This window comes from Rhopalosiphum padi, chromosome 4, assembly GCF_020882245.1.
Source record: "Rhopalosiphum padi isolate XX-2018 chromosome 4, ASM2088224v1, whole genome shotgun sequence".
NCBI classification, from domain to species: Eukaryota; Metazoa; Arthropoda; class Insecta; order Hemiptera; family Aphididae; genus Rhopalosiphum; species Rhopalosiphum padi.
This window is the reverse complement of record NC_083600.1, coordinates 13,703,769-13,719,818: the sequence shown is the minus strand read 5'-3', so window position 1 is coordinate 13,719,818 and position 16,050 is coordinate 13,703,769. Positions and strand designations below refer to the sequence as shown.

Sequence of the window (16,050 nt, the reverse complement as noted above, 5' to 3'; positions counted from 1 at the left end):
TGACCTTATAATTTTCTAAAATTAAGGTTGTATAGCTGACCCTATTTAATTATAGCAAAGACATGAAACAATAATAATAAGCTTAAACAAGTTAGAAGGTTTCTTTATCACTATAAAATATTTAAAAATAATAGTACCTATGTTATTTACCTATATAGAAAAAATATTTATATAATTTATAAGTTTAAATAGCGTTATAATTGTAATCATGATTCCATTTTTATACATTTTGAAGTAAAATAAACTATGTTCTACGTATCTATAATATACATATATAGTATACATTAACTTTATATGTCAATTTGAAAGAAATTATTTAAAAAAGTTTTTAAATTTATGAAGAATATTCTACAAAATTCATATTGTTAGTCCATTCGTAACTTTTTAAATAATCAAAACTTAAAATTTTAATACATCTAAATTATCCATTGATAATTATATAATACCTTCCGGCTTCCACAAGTGTTTAAAATATATTTCAATAAATTAGGTTTAGGTTTAAAATATTAAAAATATTTTAATCATATTGTATTATTATTAAAATTATAATTACATATTTTTAGTCCAAAAAGATAATGAAAATGGAACATATTTTTATGTAAATATAATTGTATTTAATATCTAATTTTAATAAGATATTCTGATTCGTATTGCTAAAAAATGTATAACGACTTTATTTAAAATTTTAGGCAATCTTAACAATTATTTATACTAAATTATACATTTTTAATTTAGAAGTTGGATTGTAATTAATATGCACTAGTTTTTTAATTTCAAAACATAGTTTATTTTCAATATTTTAAAATAAACATTTAGAAATCAATTGTTTTTCCACTTATTAGTTTTTCAATAGTAAAATAAGATATACAAAATAATAAATATCTATAATTATTATATTCACTATACATCTAAGGTTTATTTTTGATTCTATAAATACTAAATTAAAGGTTCCAAGTTTCGTAATAAATTGTTATTTTTTTTAATATCCTGTAAACAACGGTTATAGTAAGCAATTTCACAAAATATATCTGTAAACGATACAACTTAGTTTTTGCAACCAAATAAATATATTTAAATAAATTATGTAAATTATTTGATTAGTATGGTACGAGGATTAAAAAATAAAAATACAATAATAGTAATAATTATTTTAGTAATATGCAAAATATGTAATATGCATTAAATCTAAGTATTACAAACTGGTTTAAACGTAGAAAATAATAATCTATATGTATTATGTAGTGATAACATAATATGTTGTATCATCTGTTTTATTAATTTTATTTTGTGGTATACGATACTTTTTAATGTTAGTAAATAATGATGTAGGTATTTAGAATACTTAAGTTCTTCGATTAACTGGAATTATTATTATCTTTATAAAATAACCTTAAGACAACCTTAATTTTTTTTAACTCCTTTTATTTTTCAATAATTTGTAATTAGTAAAAAAAAACTATTTACAGCATATAAATATGAATATAATTTATAAGCTATAGCCTTTTTACTAGTAACATAGGTTGTATGTTAAATTCTATTTTATAATATAGAATAATAAACAATAAATTATCACAATTTTCGTGGACAAAACGTCAAAAACATCATCTTCAATTCGACGCAAAGATAAGTTATCGATATTACGTGTATGTATATAAGTATAAGTCGTAGAGAATACATTTATTAATACTCAAGTATCTAAACGAATACAAAATATAAATTCTATATAAAGTATGCACTTACCTAAAAGTAAAACACATAAATTATAACGGTATAATTATGGTGAGAAAATGTAAGGAATAAACTTGTCTTGCGAATCTATAGTCTATACTGTATAACAATACAACAATTAATTGATTAGTTTTTAAAATATATAGGTGCTCAACGAAATTTCAAAATAATTACAATTTAACAGTTATTATTTTTTTTTTACTATAATTATAATACGATGTTTAAATATGACGAAATATTTTCACTGATTCGTCGTCACCCGTTGGAAGCCAACAAATTTAGTTAACCAACAAATTCACAAACGTCGATAAAAAGGTGGCGTAAAATGACATCTGGCAATCGTCATACCCGCACACTTTCAAAAAAAGTTTGTCGATCAAATTCGCACGCACATTAATCATTTAATCAAAAATCACAAAATTATAAAAATTAATCTTTCAGGATTATCATCAAATCGTTATACTACATCTAGTATATTGTGATTACCACGTTAGATTATATACATATATATATTTTTTTAAATAAAATAAAATTTAAAAAATCGGTTAAGTATTACACTCACCAGTTTTTAACAAATTCGATTTTAATTATTTGTTTGTAATTAATATAATAATAGTTCATGTGAGTCTCTAAAGATATGCAACTTTGACCAACTTATTTTTATTTTAACATAATTGAGATATGTTAAAGTTAAAATATTCAAGAAATTTTCTATTGTTAGAACTAAAATAATATACAACTTAAAATAGATATTTCACAATTCATACAATTTTTGTACTATAAAATTATCAATTTTGATATATTGAAACTTAATAATATTAGACAAACTCATAACAAAACATATTTTTTTGCAGTATTTAATGATTTAAAATAAAGTTAGTTAAAATTGATAAATAAATAAAAGTTAATTTTCATATAACTAAAAATATAAACATTACATTATTTATTCAAGTGTTTTATTTTAATATTTTATAAAGAAAACAGTGGAACACTTAAAATTCACAAATAACAATTAAAATAGAAGTGGTATAGATATCTACTTTGGAATATAATATCAATTAATTATGGGTGGTACTTATAGACGTATAGTAAACCGTATCTTCATTATAGAGAGAAAAATTATATCCTCCTCCTTCCAATATAAATTGCTTGAATCTAGCTTGTTCGTTTCGTTAAAACGGCCAATTTTATTTATAGAAATTAATAAGAAAATAAAAATAAATATAAATTTTAAATGTAAACTATACTTTTTTCAATGATTTTAATACATAAAACTTTGTTACATAACTACTAGAAAAAATTTAGAAAATACCATCTAATAAAAAAAAAATGCATTATTGAAACTCTGTGTCCTTGTTTTTAGTTATTACGAGTATAAAGTAAACAATTTAATAAAACAATAAACTATAATATTTTATTAGTCTATATACAACTATTTAATTCATGCAATTTCTTTACATATTGATATTGTTATATAACACTATATAATTAACCTATAATTAGAAATTAGTGATATAAAAAAATGTTTACTATACATTTTTATTTATATTTTAAATCCTATAAGAAACAAAATTCAAATTTAATTTAATGATCAAAATTAACAATAAAACAGCTTCTGACACATAAATAATATGCTTTATTAATCATTTAAGTTAATATGCATTTATCTGAAATCGTAATAAACAAAATAAAAATTTTCATAGAAAATTAAATCAATAAAATATAGAAAAGAAACTCCTCTTCCTTTAACTTTTAATATTATATATAATATTATTATTACCCACTAAAAATTATAAAAATTGTACAACTGTTAAATTGTGACTAAAAAAAATTATTTTTGTTTATTTTTATAAACGTATTATTATAGATTTAAAAATTCTAATAATAGTTCGTGATTTTTTAAAATATATTCAATTTTATTCTTGAGAAATATCAACCCTACAAATGTTTCTATAGCAAATTTAAAGACAATTTATCATAATTTTATATTCTGTTCATACAATTAATAACTTGCTTACTATTCTAATTATTGAATTTGATTTTAACTGTACATTTAAATATTATTTTTAAATTTAGAACTCATTATGGCGTTTAATCTAATAGAAGAAGGAATGTATCCTTTAAAATAATATGTATTAAGTTTGATAGATAACTAATTAGTTTTTTTTACTATAATTGCATTTTAATTTAACCAGTATAATTTCCATATAATCTCCCGCCAAAATGTAAGCACTACAAGCTTAAAACACAAAATTGTAAATCACGTGATTAAAAATGTATTATCTATTGCAAAAAACAACGAAGCTTGAGACATGAGTGATGTTGCAAAAATAGTTTAAAACCATATGTTTTTTCTTTTGATTTTTAAATATATCTTGTCATTATACCTTACCCATTTTTAATTTTGTTTCTCACGTGGAAGCAAGCAAATTACAGCTTAAAATTCGCAATAGAAGAAAAATAATTTTACAACGAATACACATAATGGTTATAATAATAGTATTGAAGATATTTAGAAAAATTATATTATGAAACAATATTTCGTGTGTCGTGTCGTATAAAACTATATAATATGGTGAAGCGCACTTTACTAGCAACCGCACCGTAATGACACATGGGGTTGAGTGACACAAGCCCACCGTGATACTGATAGAATGCAAACAGCTTTGTTAGATGGCCGCTAGGCCGCAGTGGTTGTTAAATACCTCCCATTCCATTTTGGACGCCTTGACAGTGACTAGTGAAAATTTCTCAATTATATTGTATGGTCAAAACGACAAATCTACAAGGGATGAAAATTATTATTTTTAAGTGAAATATAGGACTATAGAAATGGAACATTGACTAATAATTTATTATATTGATAAAATTATGCATACAAAAAGAATTAAAGAGGATTGATATACCACCGCCTACCACACATTTTTACTTTACATCTATTGGGCTCAATAAGCCATATCAATTTTCAAACCCAAAATATTCACGACTATGATAATCAATATAAATTTATACCGAACATTTACAAAAAAAAAGTATAATAGGGAAAAACGATTCCGTTGTTAATATTATACATTTACGTTGTTTAGGTACAAAGAACATCTTCTACACATCAATGGTTAAAGTTATCTTTTCCAAAAAAGGTCTGAATATTGAAAGCAAAAATACATAATGTACACAATATCCAAGAGGTTTAGCTAATGTGCATATTAACCGGATAATGTCAACATTAACCGACATCTGACGTTCTTATTACAAAGAACACAAATTTCATAACGGTGAAAGTGTATATGTTTTTACATATAATAATATCATATATTATTCTATAACTTTATATTGACAAAATTGTTATTATCATTTTGTACCTAACAAAAACTATATAAAAATGTATTAACTATATACTATACACGTGTATAGTAAGCACTGATCAATGGGCATATAGGTGTATTATACATTTTTAAGCATAGATTTAATAGGGAAATAGATAGACCTATAGGTAACTGCAATTATATTTTTTGTGATTGGAATTGGAAATTAAAAAGCTAAGATAGGTTATAATAATTTATAGTAAGGTGATTTGAATAGATAATTTACCTCAATTGGCCATCGCTCCAATCATAGAGACTTGGTTGAATTTATTATAGGCTATTCATTATATTATTATTATAACTCGTCAAATGAAATTTTAAAATTATAATATACTAATAATGTGAAATATTATAAATAAATATTGTAATAATACGTATTTACTAATAAAGTAATTAAATGTACAACTGTACAAGTTAGTCGTGCACAATATTATGTTGAGTGTTTTTAAATCATAAATCTTAAGAATGAAAGACAAAATAATATAAAAAGCTTTGAGTTAATAATAATTTTGAAAGTGAGACCAACCAAACAGTGTGTTATTAATCTGAAACGGAACTGATGTAACCCACTATAGAGATAATTTATTATATTCTTTTCTGACACACACATATACATATTGTACATCTGTCATATAGGTCTTAATGTTGAAGAACATAGCAAGATGACACCAGGTAATAGATACTAAAAAGGTAATATTATAAATTCAAAATAATATTTAGTTAAAAAATATCCATAAAGCAGGGAACGGGGATACAATATATATTATATATGTATTTATTATAAAATAAATTAGGTGTAGATGCTCAGCAGATTCAGTTATTATTATTATTATATTATTATAAATAAACTTATATGGGTACATTGAACAATGTCTATTAGGTGTACGGATGAGTACGGATGACCTAAGTGGTCTATCATAAATATGATTCATCCTCGAAATATCTACCACATAATTATTTTATACATAAATATCTACAGTAGGTATTAATGTATACTAAAATAATGACCTTTTTTTTTTAAACGTTTACTACTTTTATCAAATAGGGATAAATGGTCGTAGCCGTTTGGACGTAAAAAAAATATAAATAATATTATAATAGAATATAAATCATCATCAAAATATGTATATTAAGAAAAAATAATAGTTCTGGTTCATTTAAAGGTATTTATAAATTATAAAACCATTGATATTATTATGTTCATAAAATAACTTATGGTATCGTATCATATCGAACATTATCAATTATTATTGAACAAAATGGGTTTTGTTTCATAGTATAAAAATAATACTGATTTTCCAATATTCATAAAAATGGTTGTAATTTTAATATTTTATATAATGAATAATTTGTACATTTAAATATTTTATATTCATTTTGACGTATTATAATAAATATAAATAGTTTAATCATTTTATTTACTGATTTATATATTTATTTACGTCCAATTGTCCCCGCGCCCAAACGGCTACGTCCATTTGTCGTAGATCGTACTTTTATAGTTCACTAATGGTTTACGATTTTTAAAGATTATTTTTTTATTTTCATTTTATACTATTGGTTCATTTAAAATTCATAATTATTAATAGTTATACATAATATAAAATATACGATTTACTTTCTACGAACGATAGTTATTTTCAAATGTGAGCTTATGATATATAAAAAGTTAAATTTACAGATGTCTGTACTCTATATATATTACGGAATGTTTTATTTTTAATTTTAATAACCAACAAAAATCATATAAATAATAAACAATATATATTCACCAATCGTATTTACTATTATTACGAAACTGAGCAAAACTAAGCAGAAATTGTAAGGGAAATGTGAATTAAAATATATTATTAGTGCAACACGCATAAGTATAACAGTAGATTAGAACAATAAACCACCGATTTTAAATAATATATTATTATGCATTCATATAGCAAATCCAGCTAAAACTGTAATAGTTAAAAATAAAGTTAACTCAAAACAGATCAAAGATTATCAATCTATCAATATAATTCATGAAGTATCCAAGAATATTTTCAATAAAGAAGTACAACCATTAATATCAGAAAGATAAAAATAAGTTAGTACTTTAGGCGCTAAAGAAAAATAAATTATAAATAACTATATAAGGCAATATTTAAAATAAAAACATATTATACATACAATATATAATAATTATATAGCTGTATAATTAAAATATTAGATTACATCCATAGCATACATCTTTAAATTACCCGTTAAAATATATGACTAAAAAACGAGCATGTATTTTTTTTAAATAGACGCAATAAAAGTAGTCCATATGCATGGTGATCGGTGATTGTTAGTCCTGAAACCGTCGAGAAAAGTGTGAGAATGTTTCATAAGCTATTTTAAAAATAGTATATTGCAGTTTGGTATATTATATATTACAAAATTAATAAAACTTATAAGAATATAATTACAACTCGGAGTATAGAAGTATCCAAGAATATACGAGTACACATAGGCATTTGAACATAAATTATATATATACATTTATATTGTGTGTATGTATGTGTGTGTGTAAATAAATATATGTACTATATTTGATGTATTGCCCAAAATTTAATACCAAAATATTTTGCATTAAATACGCAATATATCAATAAATATACGGGACATTTTGCTGACATCAAAAATATAAATTATCTCAAATATTTATCAGTTTTTAATAAGTTTGATATCGTTTGTAAGTGATATTGTCATGATAAAATTTTAAAATAGAACAAAATAATACATACTAATCGTTCGTCGTAGATTAATTATTTTTTTTTTTAATTTGCCATAATTAATATTTAGATGTACATGTAAACTATATTGGTTATAAATACTAGTCTTAAGACAAACTAATTACTAGAGCGTGGATTTGTATGCATTCGAATATTTATTCTGGTTGATCGCATGGTATGCTAAGTGAACACAAAATTTATTTCATGACATTTTAAAAATGAAACTTTTTTAGTGAATATTTTGAATTTTTTTATTTTAAGGGCTTATTTTACAATTTTAATAGCATATTTCGATGTTTTTTGTTTTTTAGACATTTTTGAAATATATAGTATTATAATATAATAATATAAAATAATTGTCATATAATGCAATTCACATTTAGGTAAGTAAATTTATTTTAGGATACATTTTTTATATAAATTGATTCCTATTTTTTTCTTATAGATTAAAACTGCCTACAAAAAGGGAAAAAAATGAAGAAAAGTAGATAAGTATTTATAGTAGGGTTCGATAATTTTTTTAAATATATTGTATTAATTAAATGTTTAAAAATACATTTTTTTTCTTTTCTTTTTTATACATATTTAGGTATTTTTAGTGCATATTTGGTTGGTTTTTAATGCATATAAATACATATAAATTACTGTTTATCTAATAACTATATACAATTAAGTATTCCTAAAATCATTTAAATAACATAATAATTTTTCATATATTCTAGGCTATTTAATTATTTAATTTTAGATATTAGTGCCGTGTAACAAGGAAATCATGTATTACATAGATAAATATAAAAAAACATATATATTTATAAATAACACACTAAGTCATAACAAAATAGAATTTGAGGGATTTGGATATCATTTATTTTGTTATAAATCAAAAAATAATTAAAATAAAAATTTTAAATTATGACTGATAAATATAGTATTAATAATGTATAGTTGAAAGAACTTTTAATATTTTTGAGTATACTTATTTCTTAAATTTTGTTTTTTTTTTATTGCGTTATATAAATTTATATATTATCTATACAAAATATATTGATTAACAATTTTTTTTTTTAATCAAAGCTTAAAATCTAAAACACAGTATTTTTTTAAAAGATTTTTAAATTCCAAGCTAATCAAGAATATTTTAACTGTATAATATTTTTATTGTTAACACTATTTTTGAATTAAAAGTGTTCAAGTACTCGTGTATTTTCAATTATAAAGTATTATGCTTGTAATACATATTACATTTTTTGATCTGCATCAGTTACGTTAATCAAGGTATCTTTATTATACAAACAAATAACTGAATAGATCAAAAATATTTGAAATATTGCTTAAAATATTTATACAATTTTGTTTTAATTTTAAGTTTTTAGTATATATAATATATATATTGATTTACAAATCCTACCATATAAGTTGATTTGAAAATCTACATCAAAATTTTCTGATTTTCTATAAAAAAAATTATTAAAATAATTTAGGTCTATAGAATTTTTCTTAAACTATCACCACATTTGATAGAAATGTTTATAATGTATAGTTTAATAATTAGTAGTTAAGGATATGTTAAAAAAAATGATTTTTTATTTAAACTGCAAAGTTTATAATGTAGGTAAAGTATAAAAAATAAATTTACCATAGGTAAAAATTAAAACAAAAACATTTTATATTGAATCTTTTGTATTATTAACGATTATATTTAGTGTACATTTATAGCGTTGATAGAAACAGTTCATCATTATAGACTGTTAAATTTAATTTCATATTTATATTGATGGACCATTATGAACTGGCTTTTTATTAACATTAATTGAACTTACCTTCGATCCATTAGTACATTTTAAAATTTAAACTGCTATATTTACTCACCATAGACCTGTCTTTATAACAATATATGATCCTTTTTTTTAATTTAACAACTCAGAATTATCGAATTATTTATCGGATTTTAAATTAATCATACTTGTCTATTTTAAACCAAAATCTAAATATATATTATGTATTGTTCATAAAACACGAAAGAACTTACCGTTGGAGATTGCGAATTTATACTTGGTACAACAGGACAATGTGTTGTGACGTAGTTGAGCTGATTTTGATATTTTAATATTTTTTTCTGAGCTGACGAATGAGCTCGAAACGAAGTAACGCTGAGTTTCATGATGCCTGTTTAACATAAAATGTATACATTAATTCAAAATAAAATACAACATTAAATTTAAAAAAATTATTTAATCTATAAGATCTGCGCAACAATTAATATTATATTATAATAAGTAATAATCGTATAGTAAATACAATCGATTAGATATAATAATTTATAATTCATTTTTTTATATAATAAAATATTAATTTATTTAAATATAATTTATATTATAAATTCAAATTATTTCAGAATTATACATCACAGGATAATAATTATTATCAATTACATTAGTAAGTTTTTAGTTTATTTATATTTCAAATTGAATGACAAGAGCATTAATACTGCGATTTTAAACACAATAGGCGCAATATTTTTCCTTATTACACAAAGCTGAAAGTTTTTATTTCTCTTCTAGTCAGTTCTTATGGGTTTTCAGTCGGTTCAGCTATTAAGAAATTACGGCAATCTAGGTGGACGAATAATAGGCGGCTATCAAATATCTTATACAGCTATGCTCTACACTCAGGACATAGTAATGATAACCACCAACCCATTTCATCTTGGACAAGATTCTATTTGAGAAATATACTGTCTAACTTATCTGCTGGTGTTTTTCAATGCGCTTTACAAATGATTGGTTTATCGTAAATCATTGAAATCCAACATATAGACATTAGAAGATAAAATATATTGCATGTGTAAATCGTTAAAATCCAATAACTTGGCTAACACACTTAATTTAACGAAATAAGAAAAAAATCAAAACTATACATATATCATTTAATATTGTTTTAAATGGGTCAATACTCTTAGTTTAGTAGTTTGCTTATTTTTAAATATTTATGCCTGGGCAATAATATTTATAAAGCATTTCTAATTTAATTGGAAATTTATCAGCTGGGATATTACTATGGACTAATAGTCTATAATATAGCAATATAGACTATTTATACCAATAATGACTAAAGATGAAAATCTATTTTTTTTTCATTTTAAAATATATCCATTATATAATAAATTATTATAAATATTTAGTTATCTATGTAATTTGTATTATATTATCAACTGATATTTAATTAATTTACGAGTAAGTTCAGGAGTTAAATCGAGTTATTATTTGTTATTATATTATTAGTTATTATTGTTTTCAATAAATTTATATGAACATAACATTATCTTAGTTATAGGATTTTATGATTTATTTTTCTAAAAAGTAACTATTACCTTATAACGTTGTGAACAATATTATATATTCTTTTCAATGCATCAATAAGACAATAACGTATATATTTTAATGAAGTTAACCTATTCAATTTATCCATGAGTATTTTTAAATAGATAACTTATTTTCTTATCCATCGTATTTTATTATTTTTAGAATAATAAGACATAGAAAATATTACAAAATTATACAATTGTTATGTTTGTTTCTATCATGCTCTGCAGGATACACATATATTTTCATAAATAATACATCAATTAAGAATCCCCTTTTGTATTTTATTTCCTCTTTCAAGACTGGTTGATTAATTATATTTTATTAACTTAATTTATTAAAAATAAACTTATCGTTAATAATAATTTTATATTACTATTTTGTTGAAGATAAAAACATATTGGATAAAATAGATAGTTGTCAAATTATATAAAGCTCACTTTTATTTATTTTTTATTTTTCCCAATTAATTCTATAGAAACTTGCAAACAAAGTATCATGATCCCTAGTTATTCGTTTTAATTTTTGTAAGGAACAAGCTATGAACAAAAATAACATTGTTTAGATTGGAAGTCAACGTAATTCGTCGAATTAATAGTTCGCAAATACCTAGTTAACTACATGCCGTAATACTCTTTTAACAATAATAAATGTACGTTAATTAATAGAAATGTTAAAATAATCAATAAAATCTATCTACTTAATATTATATAAAATAAATAATTCATATACCAATGTCCAATAGGTACCAAAAAATAAATAAGATGATATAATTTTTTTTTTATTAAAATTTTAAACTTAAATTTGGACTAAATTATATATTAAAACTATTAATAACAATATTCATTATTTTATTATGTTCAAAAACATTATTTTTTGACTCAAAAATTTTACGTATAGTGCTATATTTTATAGGTTTACACAATACACATTGATATATTCTAATGCAATTATGTTTTCGGCAAAAAATAATTCAACCTACTGCATTACTTATCATTAGGGAACGAATTTGAATGCAAATTGTATTTTTTTCTAAATGTCTGAAAACATTGCTTTTCAAGCACACTGTTTATTTCATATATCAAGAAATTAAAAAATTAAAAAATGTAACTTTTATTTTGCATTTTTATATTTTTGAATCATTTTTATATGTATAAAAGAATGGATAAAGTTTTATAAAAAACTAGTTAAATTTCATTCTAAAAAAATAAAATAAAATATTATTTATTTTGCCTTGTCGTACTTCTATTTTTATTATTTGTTATGTTTTTATCGATTAAATAAATATAACACCGTCACCACCTATAATACGGTTTGTCAAACGAAATTACTGATGACACGTAAATATAATTAGATGAATAATAAACAAAAATAAAAACATTTTCAATGCTAAAAATAATTTTAATAAAAAAATGTCAGTGATGAGTGTATTTAATCGTATTTTTAAAGCATTTTTCTTGTTTTTTAGAGTATTTAAATCCATTCCCTACTAATCATTATCATTTATCATCGTAGTAAAATAAATAACTTTACCTAATAGCAATATCAAAAAAATAACATGAAATAGGTATACATATTACTTAGTGATAAAGGTTGATCACTCGTCTCTGTACGGTGATATATTTTTGAATTCAAATTTAACACATCCATCACAGTAACCTACTCGACACATGCCGTACATTAGAACGGTTTCCACTTGCCTTTTTTTTTAAATTTTCTTTTCTTTAAAGTTTAAATATGTTTATGCTTTTAAATAAAATATTGATAGGTATAAGGTATAACAAAATATTAACCTAACGTTTTCTGAAAACAATTCACCAAAGAGATAAAACCCTATATTATTGAATTATTATTTTTATTTATTTATTATACATTTTATAATATTTTATAATACTAAATTATTTAAGAACATCAAATTTATTAATTTATTAAAATTAATATAATAAGGTTAGTCTGTCTCTCTGTTGACATAGTAATTTTCACAGCCCAGGTTTATCTACCGCAGGTGCCACGTATTATTGAATTACATGAAAACTAGGTAGGTTAATATAGGTACTCTCACTTGCACAATGACCAACATTTAATGATACATTAAATTATACGGGCATTAAATTAGATTTCATATTATAGAAATCGAAATTAAATGTCATTGATGTGAGTTCAGCGTTGTAACCTCGTTTTAAATATCTCATCAATAATACATATAGAGTTATATTTTTATTGTAAACAGATCATAAATACATCAGAAAATATTTACATTTTGTGTAATATATCAAAACAACTATCGAATAGCAATTTAATATATGTGATTAAAAGTTTAAAAATAAAATAAGCAGCAAATTTAAAATTTATTTCAAGTTGTCGACCGATTCAAAATAAACAATTTATATATATAAGATCATAGACATCCATGGATATATCCACGTAAAAATATTAATATTACTGAGTAAAATTATATAAGTAAGTCGTTTTATTTTACCGTGGGATCAGGACAAGTTAACCCAGGTGTTAATCTCCATTGAATAGGTCAGTGAAGGGTGAGATACCAAAAACGATTCTGAACAGGCAATATCAATGTTAATAATTTATTTTTCTATTAGTAATACAGTATGATAAACTAATTTATGCTAAAAAAGGGCCAAGTATATAATATATTATAAAATAACAATTATAATTATATTATTCAAAATAATATTTCTAGTTGTTTATAACTTGGTCAATACCGGCGTATCCTAGAACAGTGTGAAGATTTTGGTCTTATGAATAACTTAAAATTGCATTGTCTATAGTAAATAATATTACAAATTTTGTTTCAAGAAATTTTAAGTACCTACAAATTATATTTTTTAAATTTCTAGAAAATAACAAAATAACTAGTACCACTATTTTTTGTTGAAATGTCTAATTATGTCAACATTTCAACTTAAAAGTTTATAATAAAAAAATTGTTCATATAGATTTTGTTTTTAAGTTTTTGTGAAAACAATACATTACGAAGAACTTATATTACATTTTAAGTCTTAGTCATTTAATAAAAAAAAATTCAAATAATTAATACGTTTTTGTGATCTTGACAAATTTTACTAAAATTAATTTAAACTTAAAACGCTTATTAAAGTTTGAACAGTTTAAAAGTGTTTTGTGTAAATAATATCGTTTCACCTTATTTTTTTTAATTTTGACCCAAACTAGATTTACTTTGATACGAGAAACCATCCTCAAAATTTAAGATTAAGTCATCTTTTACTGCTTCTAATGGAAATATCAAACACAAAAAAATAGATTTATGCATCATGATAAATCCAATACAAAAATTATATACAAATATATTTCTATTTCATCCATTACATTTTAGATTCTGAGTGGGGCCATGTATGTATTGATTTTGATTTTACAATTATGTTTGTCTTTTTTACATATTCGAAAAAAGCTTGAATTATCAACTTTGGCGGTGGTTTTAGATAGAAAATTAGATCTAAATTGTATCCTAAAGAGGTCAAAATTAAAAATGTCCAGTAATTTTCAAATTAATAGGGAAAAACAGGAAATTATACACAAGTATTTTTATAAACATTTGAAATTTTCTTTTTTTTTATAGTTTTATTTATTTTACTAATATAAATAAAACGTTGTTCACTGGATAAAAATGTCTGAAAATTTAATACAAAGTTCCGAAGTTGTTCATTTACCAATTAAAAAAAATATTTTTTCACCTAAATTAATAAAAAGATTCTCTTCAAGATGATTTTTCATGAGTTTTTGAAGTATTACTACATTCAATTCACCCATAAAATAAACGAAAATAATGAAAATCGTATTTGGGGGTCCTAGGGTAACGTACGTATAAAATAACTATTTCTCATCAAACGATTTTTGATGATTGATATAGTTGTGATTAAAAAATATATAACCATAGATGCTTGAACTTTTTACTAAATGTGATTGCAATTATTTTTTATACATAATAAAATTTTCAAAATATAATAAAGTAAACATTAATGCAAATAATTATAATACTAATAAAGTAAACATTATTTTTATTTTTTTGATAGACATTTTAAGTTAAAATTTTAACGAAATTACACATATGCATAGACTATAAAATATGTATAACGATATTCATTGTTTGTTTTAATCTAAAAACATTATATGCGGGGACTTACTTACACGTGTATTATTATATGTTATACACTCAATGGTAGGTATTTTTATATACAATGTTTTTGTCAAAAATTAATTCAACTTATCTATACTATATATTACTAATAGCAAAATAAATTGTTTTATTAGTAATGTCATAAACATAACTCGAAATATACTTAATGATATATGAGCTGAATTTGTTCAGAATCGTTTTTTGTTAACAATGATATATTATTGAATTCAAATTTAACACATCCATCACAGTAACATCTATCGTATAGCAGAGCGGTGCAAACTTGAGTACCTTTTTATTATTATTATTATTATTATTATTATTATTATTTTTGTTTAATGTTTAAAGGTTTTTTTTTCTAATTTGTGTTTAATGGTTTGAGAATTTTTGATCGGGTTTTTATTCGTAATACTATTATCACTATTCTACGAAGTACAATGTATGCATATTACACAGAAATATAAAATAAAAACTTATGTATCATCACTTAATTTTAAATTTATAAATTCCTTCAATACTACTTGGTTTTATAAGATTAAAAAATTGTAAGTATTCAATTTTCAAGTAAAATAATGTTTTATACTTATGTAATTTTATATTTACCTAAGGTACTTCATACTTTATAGTCAATAGACGACGTAATTTATTTTAATAGTTTTTATTCGTGAATAAAAGCACTGTTCAAATAA

The 16,050-nt window shown here is 22.1% G+C and overlaps 1 protein-coding gene across 2 annotated transcripts in view; it reads right to left on the bottom strand.

Annotated features, from left to right (window-relative positions):
- LOC132930221 (cyclic nucleotide-gated cation channel beta-1-like) overlaps positions 1–16,050 on the bottom strand; it is a 107,801-nt gene that overhangs the window by 80,010 nt on the left and 11,741 nt on the right. Inside the window, exon 2 of one of the 2 annotated variants that reach the window (XM_060995965.1) lies at positions 9,873–10,009. In XM_060995965.1, coding sequence (XP_060851948.1) covers positions 9,873–10,004 — 132 coding nt within the window. In that variant the 5' untranslated portion in view covers positions 10,005–10,009. Of the gene's footprint in view, positions 1–4,120; positions 4,338–9,872; positions 10,010–16,050 lie in introns of those variants that run through there. The other variant, XM_060995966.1, reaches the window with a different exon arrangement.